This window comes from Gobio gobio, assembly GCF_949357685.1.
Source record: "Gobio gobio genome assembly, chromosome: 23".
NCBI lineage: Eukaryota > Metazoa > Chordata > Actinopteri > Cypriniformes > Gobionidae > Gobio > Gobio gobio.
In genome coordinates this window covers 24,544,491-24,557,729 of record NC_137119.1, presented here as the reverse complement: position 1 = coordinate 24,557,729, position 13,239 = coordinate 24,544,491, and the positions used below count along the sequence as shown (strand labels likewise).

Genomic DNA, 13,239 nt, shown 5'->3' with positions numbered 1-13,239 from the left:
AAAAGTAAACCAGACGTCTGTGTGTGTGTGTGTTAATTAAAAAAAGGTAAATATGTTGCAGTTAATTATGTGTAGCCTATATTAAAAAGGCAAATAAAAGAAGAAGAAAAAACACACAACATCCATGACATCTACCGTGACGAGGCAGAATTCCGCTCTTAATAAATTTGAGCACTTCCACTGATCTCACTCCAAACAGGGATTCGGTTCCCAACCCCTCTGACACTCCACGTCACGTGACCACACTTCCAAAAACACTTTAAAAGACTCGGGATACCACCAGAATTCCCACATGAATGATTTCACACCTCTACGTCAAGAAATCGTCCCAGGAGTGGATAAACAGGACAGAAAAGTCTCAAAGTTCCTTACCCTGGGATGAGTTTCATTCAGCATCCATATATGCACAGCGCAGCCTCTGATTAACTGCTGCAGAATCGCCGTTTATTCATATAATAACTTAATATGGCATTGAGAATTATCACAGACTTGTCCAGTACTGTTTTACTCGGATGTGTTATCATGTTCAGCACCGCGCTCTATCCCGTCGACTCTTACCTCTACAACAACCGTTACGTCGGGTAAGTGTTTCATTCATTCAAAGTTTTTAAACTAGTGGGAGAGATGTCTGACTCGCGAACGAATTGTATTGAACAATTGGACTTGGGAGAATTTGTAATTCGCTCAAGTGGACACAGAATATAATAACATAATCAAACACATAACGGTAAATTATAGTTTTTAACTACATATTTATGGGATTAAATAAAAATAGCGTGTAAAAAGGCGCACGCGGTGACTTTGTGAATAGGTTGAGTCCGAGTCGGTTGGTTAAAAAGAATCGTCCGAAAGAACCGATTCGCTCAAATTAATCAGGTGTTTTATTTAGGAAGAATCCAGGGCGTAGGGACGAGGGGGAGTAGGCTAGTTAAATAGTTTTGAAGCATTGAAGTGCACTCTGACTAAAGACTAGAGATCAGTCTGTCTCTTCTTATGTCAACACCAGCTTTATACGACAAAGCAGTTTCAGCGGGCCAAGATTTTTCCATTGCTGAGTTTGAAAAGCACTCCCTTTAAGTGACATCTTAAAGTATGCATTTGGTCTCTCGACAGGTATAAGCACGAAGTGCAAAGGACTTGGAGATCATAATGGACGCAGAATGACAGTTTAGCAAACATTAGGCGCTGTGTGATCTTTTGTTTATTTTTGGTAGATTATCAGGTGGTTTGATGATAATGATCATCAAGGATCAGATTTTAAAAAAGTATTATTTTATCTATAGGCCTAAGTGAATTTCCTGGCAGATATATGGACTACCTGTACTTATGCTTCTGGATCTATCACCAATGTGACAGTTTTTTTTTTTTTTTTTTTTTTTTGTAAATGTCATGGAATAGATAGTCATATATCTATATTAGACCTAGGTACTTTTCTTTTAATAAAAATGAGGCCTACATTTCCAAGCCTTAAATGAAGATTAATACATTTTTAAAAAGTCACGGAAAAGTAGACCTTTTAGTGAACAGTAGCTAAACCGTGTTGGGGAAAGTTACTTTTAAAAAAATAATGCATTACAGTATTGTGTTACTCCTTAAATAAGTAACAAATTATGCATTAGTTACTTTTTATGGAAAGTAATGCATTAAGTAATTGCGTTACGTTTTCTCACTTGGGCTGGGCTTGCTTGTTTGTTTTTTAATGAACAAAAAAGTTAAATTTTTGGCAAATGTAAAGGCTCTTTTTCACCAAAAGTTAAATGAATAAGCCTCAGGCTGACGGAATGTACAGAAGGTAGAGTAGGGTGACCATATTTTGATTACCAAAAACCAGGACACTCGGCCCGGCAATGAGATACTCAAATGATACTCAAAGTTTACTCAAAGATTCCTTATTAATTTCAATACATTTAAAGTATGCCCCCTCTGTATGGATAGAAAATTGTTATATTAGGACCAGGACAGGACTTGAAAACAGGACATTTGGTCACCGTAAGGTAGAGCTCAAACAAACCTTTCATCTGAGCTGCCATTCTGGATTGCAGAAGAATAGGACGCAGGAAAAAGTTCAACACTCTTACTTAGCAATAAGTAATAGTTACTTGAAAAAAGTAATCTGATTATGTAACATACATTACTTGTAATGCATCACCCTGACACTGTTAGTGAATATAACGTTTTAGCTAGAAATTGCTCTTGTTGAATAAAATCTCTATGAAATTTTAATTCTGTCATAATTTTACTCTCATGGCATTCCAAACCAATATGACTTTATGTGAGAGAGAAAACTCAAATAAAAAGTCACTATACTTTCATTCCATCTTTTTCCACATAATGAAAGTGAATGGTGAATGGACGTTCTGCCTAACATCTCTTCTTCTGTTCCACATAGAAAAGAAAGTCAAATACTGGTTTGAAACAACATGAGAGAGTAAATTATGAGAGATTCTTGGTGAATTTGGGGTAAATTTTCATCTTTCCCTTTTATTGAGTGTGGGGTTTTACTGCTATTCTACTTTTGACAGCTCTACTTTCCTCGTGTAACAATATTCATTTTATTTCCGCTTTATACAGAGACCTAATTTCATCAGTATATCAATGTTAAGCATTTATACTTCAATTTTTTTCCATAGCCTCATTTATGAATTATTCATGCAAAGGAGCAAAATAATTCACAAAGAGGCGAAAACATTTGTTTTCTACTTGTCAAGTTAAAATTTCAACGTCCCATCAGTTGGCATTTTTTACAAGGTAGGGTCCTATAAATCCTTTCCTGTATCGGGTCAGTCATTGTGTTTTTCTCCATTCCATCAGATGGATGCTTTACATTGGGCTATAAAACGCACCAATCAACGCCTCTTCACGTATGTGAAGGTGTGAAGCCAAGAGGCATAACATCATTCCTCACACATTCACACACCAATGTGTGATTGACTTGCCAGCTGACATCAGACAGAGAAGGTCCTGGATGTTTCACTATGTATTATCAGAGCCGAAGTCAGGAAATAGAAACAACCAACAGGAAACACTAAAACAGACCGAACTGGGGGTAAAATCCCACAAGAAGTCCCCTATATAGTAAGCAAAATGAATGAGAGCATGAAGAACCTTCCACCCTGCAGCTGAGGAGGGGTTTATTATTTATTTAAAGCATACGCAGATATTGCATGACACCACACAATAAAGATTCTGTGGGAAATACCATCCAAGACATAAAATACCACACACAAAGACATTACAGGTGTGGCGTCAAGCGCAATTTCCTCTGCTCTGCTCTTACCATTAGTGGGAGATGACGTCCTTAATGATGAACTGAGACCAGTTTTGTGGCTTTCTTGTGTAATGATAGAGCTGGCATGGAGCTGCTTCGCACAATTACACCACAAAAAAGGAGAATGTAACCTGGAGCGTCAACGTCACTCAAAGCCTAAAATAGCAGATTGCTTTTAGTGATGTAATGAGGTCATCTTTGGTGTGTTTTGAACCGTTTCAGAGAAAATAACCCTCAGAGATGCCTTTATGTGTTTGCTGGCTCAATAAAACTGTCTGCTGGCTCCGTTGCTCTTGGAAATATTAACATTAATCACTAGTGCTATCGCTCATACTTAGAGTTAAGGATTCAAACGATCCCCTAACGCTAAGTATTGAATTTCAGCATGACATTTGTGGTACAAACTTAAATTGAACCTCAAATCATGCAACAATTTTTCTCACGATTTTCACTCGGGAGACAATATAATGGGCAAAAAAAGTCCTATAGACGTACACTAAAATAAACACAGGATTTTTTATTTACGTTGAAAATAGTTGTCCTGCTTAACATTTTTGTGGAAACTGTTATGCTTTTTTTCCAGAATTCTTTGAATAGAAAGTATTATAAAAATATCTACTTTTGATCAATTTATGCATCCTTGTTGATTTAAAAGTATTAATTTATTTCAAGCATAAATCTTAAACTTTTGAATGGTATGCAGAGCGTATTACCTAAATAATCAGTGTGAAATAGAAATTAATTGGTTTTATATAACAATAAAATTGACTTGGTCAATGTATTCAAGAGCCAGTGTGTACTTTACAATGATTGCAATGCTTTATTTCTGCAGTGATCAAGTGTTCAGAATAATCCCCAGCAGCAACATAGAGGTTCAAGCAGTCAAACAGCTTTTCCAAAACCTGACGGTGAGTCCCTTATTTCTACAATAATGTAACATTCAAAATGTGGACCCACTTTATATTAGGTGGCCTTAACTACTATGTACTAACATTTTAATTAATCATTTGATACAATGCACTTATTGTGTACATACATGTTTTTACATTGTACTTACATTTTAAAAAATACCTGCATGTAATTACGTCTGTAATTAATTTCTGTAGTTACATTTGTAATTACACAGTTGGCACTTCCCTTACACCTAACCCTACCCTTAAACTTACCCATATCACCACACATGTCCCTAACCCTACCCGTATCCCACCTCAATATCAGCAAAGGTGTTTTGCAATACAATTTGAACACAGTAAGTACATTGTACTTATTTTTTGATGTAAGTGCATAGTACTTAAGGCCACCTAATATAAAGTGGGGCCAAAAATGTGAAAGCAACCATAAAAAATGAAAGCAAACCACATGGAAACTGATGTCACTGCTATAGAAGATGAGTTGCGTTATATGTGAACGGCAAATAATGTCTATCGAAACATTTTCACCTATACTAGGTAAACAATTTTTAGTTTGGCAGCGGCTGTTTACACTAAGTGCAAATAGCAATAGACGCTATTTACACGTGTAAATAGCAACTAGATTATATTTACACTAAGTGAAAATTGCATTTTTCTTAGCGATAATTGCTATTTACACTAAGTTCAAATAGCGATAGATGCTATTTACACCAGGTGTAAAAAGCAACTAGATTCTATTTACACTTTTACACACATTTACACAAGTTAAAATTACATATTTTCTTAGTGATAGATGATATTTACTGCAGATAGCGATTAACTAAGTGAAATAGCATACTAAGGGAAAATAGTGATATATTCTATTTACACCAAAAGTAGCACTTCTTTGCAATATGTGAAAATAGTAGCCTAATTAGATGCTATTTATACTTTATTTTTACATATACATACTATTTGCACCTATAACAGTGTAAATTATTATATTTATAAAAAATATTAAATGGATTCCACCTTAATGGGACTAATCCTACCCAATAAATGCTTTTGTTATTATTAAACATTTCGTTAGGCACTTTATTTCCACTTTTACAACATTTTCTTAATTTTTATTGAAAGTAAATGCCTTTCCGATGTGATATGTGATGGGAAAAGGGAGAAGAGCGAGCTCGGCAAAAGGCGGATTCGAACCCTGGTCGATCGCGTCAACATAGATTTTCTCTCACAAAATGCTTTGACCACAACTAACAGCAAACACGACATCGGCAGGAATACAGTAAGAGCTTTGCTGTGTTGCATAACAGCGTCATTCATTATAACGGCAGTTTGGGCAAGTGTGCAGATACACTCGCGACGTGTGATTGACAGATCCGAACATTATAAAGAGAGTGTTCTTTGATCGCTAATCTAGCATCTAATCACAATTTAAATAACAGATTTATTTCATGCTACTAAGAGAAACGATGTGAGGTTGATCGCTTAGTCACTGGCTTGATTCACGGATGCATAAATGATTTATAAAGAAAGTCTGTGTGAACTTGAATATATAGCTACACATCAGAAATCACTGATCACAGATCAGGCATTAATGAACACTGTTACTCACTGTTTGTGGCGGTGCTGTCGAATCCATATCGTAAAAGCCCGTGCTGACAATGCGAAACGGAATCCATTTTCTCCTAATTCTCTGGGCGGGCAAAGCAGAGGAAGGGGAGGTAACGTTTCCCTGTATGTCGACATATAGGGAAGATTCCAGATCGGCTCGCCTGAGCTTTCATTTTCTCAAAGGCAGAGCAGGACACCCAGAACTCGGTTTACATCTATCAACATTTCTAGCCGCGTAGGGACCATATATAGGCTAGGGGAACTCATATTAATGTTAAAAAACCTCATAAAAGGAAATTTTCATGCCATGGGACCTTTAAAAATCTTGTTTGGGCCAACCAGGCATTGTTAGGCGGGGCTAGTGCGAATAGCACTTGCCAACAAGGCACGCTATATTGCACTTGGTGTAAATAGACACTCCATTTTAGTTTATCACAGTGCAACAGTCCTTATCTCACCCCCCCCCCCCCCCAAATATACTCTGACACAATGAAAGAAGGAATGTAGTACAATATATTAAAAGGCAAATGTCAACAGTAGCCTTTCATTTCCATAAGGTTAGACTAGCTATAGCTTATAGTTATGTCCATTGACAGGTCATTCAAATTAGCTGTGTATTCTGACAAAATGTTTGTGCAAGCAACATACACTCTTAAAAATAAAGATTCTTTATTGGCATCAATGGTTCCTGAAGAACCTTTAACATCCATAAAAAAGGCTCGTTATAGTGAAGAAAGGTTTATTACAATGTTCTTCACACTTAGAAAATAATGGTTCTTTTAATAACTCTTTATTGAAAGGTTCTTTGGGGTTCTTCTATGGCATCATTGCAAAAACCCTCTTGCAACCTATATTGTTAAGAGTGTATACATCACAAATATTTCATTATATCACAACATTAATAATATTTAATTATATCATATTATTTAATTATATTATAATTAAGACGTCATGATGCAAAAAAAATCCATCTGACATTTTTCTTTTATATAAGCATTTTTATCAGGCTCCTAAGTTTAGGTTCAGTGATTTCACTTTAATGGCATCTGAAAAGGTAATTAGTCAGTTATGCCTTATTTTCAAAAATGTCACCAATAAGAGTAAGATTAAAAACGCAAAATATCAGACAGTTCTTGCATCTGAAGTCTTCATTTTTTCCCCTGTCTGCCACCTTTAATGTCACCACTCAGGATAGTCTCTAGTGAAGCATTTGAGGAAACTTTTCTCAAAGGGACATAATCCCCGTTCACAGGCAACATGAAACGGAAACAGGAAATATATTTAAGTGTGAACACATGCACCTCAGCTGATCGAAAACAAGATATACTGACTGTAACGGTTTAGTCCCAAGGAAGATTAAAGAGGTTCCAATAAAGGTATTTATTATATCAAACAAACCAAATTAATCCACTGATGAGCAAGTAACCTGACAGTGCGTGAAGAACGTAACAATACCAGACACTGAATGATAGGAAATGAGGAACTTAAAGGATTAGTTCACTTTAAAATGAAAATCACCCCATGATTTACTCACCCTCAAGACATCCTAGGTGTATGACATTCTTCTTTCTGATGATGAGGCATTACACTTTCTTCGAAAGTTTGAATACGGAAGGCGGTCTGGCAGAAGCTAGATATTTTACTTTATAAAGTTTTAAATATGGATATTTTTCTTGTTTGTTAATGAATGTCTGGTAACTAATGACTGGTGGGAAACTAGAACAAAGGGAACAGGTAACTGAAGAGAAACAAACTAAAAGTCCATGAAAATTAAACTAAGCAGTGCATGACACTGACATGGTCATTTGAAGAAAATAACCCTGTTGAAAAAAACAGCATATGCTGGTGTTTTAAAGCATGGCAGCTGGTTTGAGCTGGTTTAAGCTGGTCCTAAAAACTAGCTCCAGCTCAGGACCAGCTTAACCCTAAAGCCGTCTTCTGGACAAATGAGGGCAAAATTTTTTATTTTTTTTAAATACTTTCCTTAATCTGTGCGGGACAAAACTTGGCTACTTTTCCTAAGTTTGCCACCTGAACACACAAAAACAATTGACTCGATTCTACAAAGTTAAGTGCTTGAAAAAAAAAAATGCCTGCCTTCGTGGACAAAAATGGGCACCCATAGGAATGAATGGAAAAAAACTGTAATTCCGAGCATATTTTTTTTATTTGTCCAATAAAAATCAATAAATCCAACACAATGCAGATCATACATACACACAAATAAATGAGTGAGCCTGTACAACATTCTCAATGTGGCACACACACACACACTCAAACACACACATCCACAAAAGCATTGCATTGAAAGCCATTGAATTAGCCTATAACAGAGTGAGTTTTAGTTCCCATTCAGTCGGTCACGTTCGACGTACGTCGGACGTACCGACGAATCGGGATCACTTCTGGGAGCCCCTATCAGCTTTGAGCTATCTAGAACCGGCCAATGAACAATTGGCGTGCGAGATTTGCATCTCGCGCCCCGCCCCGCCCCGCCCCGCACCGCGGGTATAAACAGGAAGCGAGAGCGAATGCACGCTGTCATTCACTTCGGAGCCACACAGGCGTATGAAGGACTCTTCTTCAAACAAGACGAGTATTTTTCGCTGCTATCAAGCAAGACTGTCTACAAACCGGAGAAACCAGAGGAGGACGCGTGTTGGAAGAACGGCACCTTTCAGTGGGATCCGCGCTGAACTCATCGAGCTGCCTCTGAGTGCAGAAAAACTGCTGTTATCACAGCAACCTGTTGGTCTGGGTAGAGCGTTTTTCCTGCTGAGTGCACGGGCTGCACTAACAATCCCGTGCGCTGTCGCGTTTCCCCCTGAGTGCTTCAGCACAGAGCGTTTTCCTCACAAAAGAGCTTCACGGGTGACGTGCCGTCTTTTTCAAGATGTCTTACCACCCATGCGTTTCTGGATGCGGTCGTTCCCTGTCCCCTGCTGACGGTCACAATCGCTGTCTCACGTGTTTGGGCACACAGCTTGTGTTCATGTTCATGTTCATGTTCCCACTGCGGGAACATGACTATCTCGGAGCTAAGATCGAGACTCTCCTACCTCTGGGCTGGGGGAGTCCCCTTACCCATCCCACGAACTAGGTCTACCCCTAACCCGGGTGGACCTGCTTCTTTGGATGGCCAGGGTGATCTGAGGATCACGTTTAGGGCAAACCCGCCGAGTGAATCTCCGCAGGCCCCTATTCCCTCTGCTCCGCAGCCGGTAGAGCCTCCAAGGGAACCCGCTGGACCCTCCCACGGGAGACCAGTGGTGACTTTTGGAGCTCCAGCGGACGAACAGATGTCGATCGCTGCATCGGAGGAGGAGTTTCAGTCCTCGGGGGATGAAGGGTCAGTTGTACTGCCTCCCTCTGGGAGAGTGGCAACGGCTGCCCCGGACCCTGAGATGGCTGCTATGCTTGCCCGGGCCGCCGAAAGGGTTGGGCTCGAGTGGAACCCTCCACCGTGTCCCGAACCCTCTAGGTTGGATGATTGGTTCCTCGGGGTGGGTCGCGCTGGTTCTCAGCGTCCCGCCCCGACACCTTTCTTCCCGGAGGTGCATGAGGAGCTCACGAGGTCGTGGACGGCACCTTTTTCTGCCAGAAACCGGCGGAGTGACTCCTCCCCCCTCACTACCCTCGACGGCGGGCTACCAAGGGTTACGTGGGGATCCCGCCAGTGGAGCGCGCCGTCGAGATGCAACTGTGCCTCTAACTGGCGCGGTGACCCACGTCTCCCGTCCCGGGCCTGTAAGTTCTCTTCCGGTCTGACCGGGAAGGCTTACAAGGCCTGCGGACAGGCTGCGTCCGCGTTGCATGGCATGCCGTTGCTTCAGGTCCACCAGGCCCAAGCACTCCTTGACATGCACGAGGGTAGGCCTGACCCAGAGCTCCTCCGGGAGCTCCGGACGGCGACGGACCTCGCCCTCCGGGCGACGAAAGTCACCGCCCGTGCCATCGGTCAGGCGATGTCCACGCTTGTGGTCCAGGAGCGTCATCTCTGGCTAAACCTGGCTGACATGAGGGAGACAGATAAATATCGGTTCCTGGACTCCCCCATCTCGTCAGCTGGGTTATTCGGCGACGCGGTCGAGAGCTTTGCCCAGCAGTTCTCGGCCGCCCAGAAGCAGACGGAGGCGATCAAACACATCCTGCCCCGGCGGCCCGCTGCTGCCTCCACCCCGCCGCCGGCGGAAGCGCCTCCGACTACTTGTCGTCGAGGACGTCCACCCGCCGCCGCCTCCGCCCCCGCCAAGGCACCGCAGCAGCCTTCCACCAGCCGACGGCGTGGGGCCGGCCACGGGAAGGATGTCCAGCCCGCTCAGGCCGCTGCCAAGCCAGGTGGCAAGCGCCGTCGCAAGCGACCCTGAGACGGGCCGCCCAGAGATGGAGGAGACTGCTCTGAGGGAGATGGCTGCAGCACCACTCCTTCCCCCGGAGGAGGGCCGGGGGAAAATCTTTTGTTTTTCTGTTCCGCTGCTGGTCCCAGTACCAGCGGCACCCAAAACATCAATAAAAGAGCAGTTTCCAATATCTCTGGGTGCCACCCTCAAGTACCTCTCCCTTCGCCAGCAGGGGACGCCGGCTGTCGGGACGCACACAAGCGGCCTCCCCACACTCGCACGTCCCCTCCGCGGATGCAGGTAAGTGTTGCACAGCACACTCAGATCCCGCTTCGGGCCGCTCCCATGCCGTCCGAGCCGGATCCCTGCGTTCCGCCTCGCTGCCCCGCTGCGGGTACGTCTGTGGTCCCGATGGTCCCCCTTGCTCGGAGTCTGGGAGCCTGGCTAGCGCTTCCCAGCCCGTCTCGGTGGCTCATCCGTACCATCAGACTCGGCTATGCGATTCAGTTCGCCCGGCGTCCCCCAAGTTCAGGGGCGTCCACTTCACGACTGTAGTGGAGGCGAGCGCCCCCGTGCTCAGGGCGGCGATCGCTGTCCTACTGGCGAAGGATGCGATAGAGCCGGTCCCTCAAGCCGATATGAGGTCCGGGTTCTACAGCCCGTACTTCATTGTACCCAAGAAAGGCGGCGGGTTACGACCGATCTTGGACCTGCGATTCCTGAACTGGTCCCTTCACAGGCTGCCGTTCACGATGTTAACGCAGAAGCGCATCTTCAGGTGCATCCGTCCCCGAGATTGGTTTGCAGCGATCGACCTGAAGGACGCGTACTTTCATGTCTCGATTCTCCCTCGACACCGGCCCTTTCTGCGCTTCGCGTTCGAGGGACGGGCATATCAGTACCGCGTCTTACCCTTCGGCCTGTCCCTGTCGCCCCGCGTCAACGAAGGTTGCGGAGGCGGCCATTGCTCCCATGAGAGAGCATGGTGTTCGCATCCTCAACTACCTCGACGACTGGCTGATTCTTGCCCAGTCGCGAGAGCAGTTGTGCGAACACAGGGACAAGGTGCTCAGTCACCTCAGCCAGTTGGGACTTCGGGTCAACTGGGAGAAGAGCAAACTCTGCCCCACGCAGAGGATCTCTTTTCTCGGTATGGAGATAGACTCGGTCGCCATGACAGCGCGCCTCAACGAGGAGCGCGTCCAGTCGGTGTTGAACTGCTTGAATTCGTTCAGAGGCAGGACAGCGGTACCACTGAAACATTTTCAGAGGCTCCTGGGGCATATGGCATCCGCAACCGCAGTAACGCCGCTCGGATTGCTTGCTTCATATGAGACCGCTTCAACGCTGGCTACACAATCGAGTCCCGAGATGGGCGTGGCACAGCGGTTCCCTCCGCGTCCAAGTGACTCCGAGGTGCCGCCAAACCTTCGGCCCGTGGTCGGACCCTCTGTTTCTCCAGGCGGGAGTCCCCCTAGAACAAGTGTCCAGGCACTCCGTTGTCTCCACGGATGCCTCATCCACGGGCTGGGGTGCCACGTACAACGGGCTTGCAGTTTCGGGTCTGTGGACGGGGCCTCAACTGCAATGGCATATCAATTGCCTCGAGTTGTTAGCAGTTCGTCTTGCTCTCAGCCGCTTCAAGGTGCCGCTCAGAGGCAAACACGTTCTGGTCCGGACGGACAACACTGCGGCCATAGCGTACATCAACAAACAGGGTGGTCTACGCTCAGGGTGGTCCGTCGCATGTCGCAACTCGCCCGCCATCTCCTCTTATGGAGTCAGAAGCATCTGAGGTTGCTTCGTGCCGTTCACATTCCGGGCCTGCTCAATCGTGCGGCCGACGAGCTGTCACGTCAGCAGGTACTTCCGGGAGAATGGCGACTCCATCCCCAGGCGGTCCAGATGATCTGGAGTCGTTTCGGGGCCGCACAGGTAGACCTGTTTGCTCCCCAGAGACGACCCACTGTCAGTGGTTTTATTCCTTGACCGAGGGGACCCTCGGGTCGGATGCCCTGGCCCACAGCTGGCCCCGGGAAGAACGCAAGTATGCGTTTCCCCCAGTGAGCCTTCTTGCGCAGACACTGTGCAAAGTCAGGGAGGACGAGGAGCAGGTCCTGTTGGTCGCTCCGTATTGGCCCAACCGGACTTGGTTCCCGGAACTAGTGCTCCTTGCGACAGCACCTCCCTGGCCCATTCCTCTGAGGCAGGACCTCCTGACTCAGAGACGGGGCACCCTATGGCACCCGCGTTCGGACCTCTGGAAACTCCATGTTTGGTCCCTGGACGGGACGCGGAGGGTCTAGGTGACCTACCGCAAGTGGTAGTTGACACCATCACTTCTGCTAGAGCCCCCTCTACGAGGCGCCTCTATGCGTTGAAGTGGAACCTGTTCGTCGATTGGTGCTCTTCTCGCCGAGAAGACCCCCGAAGATGTTCGGTCGCATCTGTGCTTACCTTTCTACAGGATGGGTTGGAGCGAAGGCTGTCTCCCTCCACCCTCAAAGTCTATGTCGCCGCTATCATGAGCTCGTAGATGCAAATCATGAGCTCGTAGATGCAAAATCTCTAGGTAAGCACGATCTGATCGTCAGGTTCCTTAGGGGAGCGAGGAGATTAAATCCGCCTCGTCCTCCCTCCATACCCTCTTGGGACTTAACTCTGGTGCTAACTGCACTACAGAGAGAACCTTTTGAGCCTCTGCAGTCAGCTGAGTTGAAAGTTCTGTCGTTAAAGACAATACTCCTGACTGCGTTGGCCTCCATCAAGAGGGTAGGGGACCTGCAGGCATTTTCGGTCGACGAATCGTGCCTGGAATTCGGGCCTGGTAACTCTCATGTGATCATGAGACCCCGGCCTGGATATGTGCCCAAGGTTCCCACTACTCCCTTCCGGGACCAAGTGGTGAGCCTGCAAGCGCTGCCTTCGGAGGAGGCAGACCCAGCCCTAGCTTTTCTCTGTCCCGTCCGTGCTCTCTGGACTTACGTGGACAGAACGCAAAGCTTCAGGACCTCAGAGCAGCTCTTCGTCTGTTACGGAGGACAGCAGAAGGGAAAGGCTGTCTCCAAGCAGAGGATGGCCCACTGGATAGTGGATGCCATCGTCTTGGCTTATCAGT

General features: G+C 45.2%; 1 protein-coding gene across 1 annotated transcript in view; it reads left to right on the top strand.

Annotated features, from left to right (window-relative positions):
- Nucleotides 1–287: 287 nt before the first annotated feature.
- The window catches only part of cpa6 (carboxypeptidase A6), a 37,100-nt gene continuing 24,148 nt past the window's right edge, over nt 288–13,239 (top strand). Inside the window, exons 1-2 of the mRNA XM_079805706.1 lie at nt 288–581; nt 4,101–4,176. Coding sequence (XP_079661832.1) covers nt 466–581; nt 4,101–4,176 — 192 coding nt within the window. The 5' untranslated portion in view covers nt 288–465. The remainder of the gene's footprint in view (nt 582–4,100; nt 4,177–13,239) is intronic.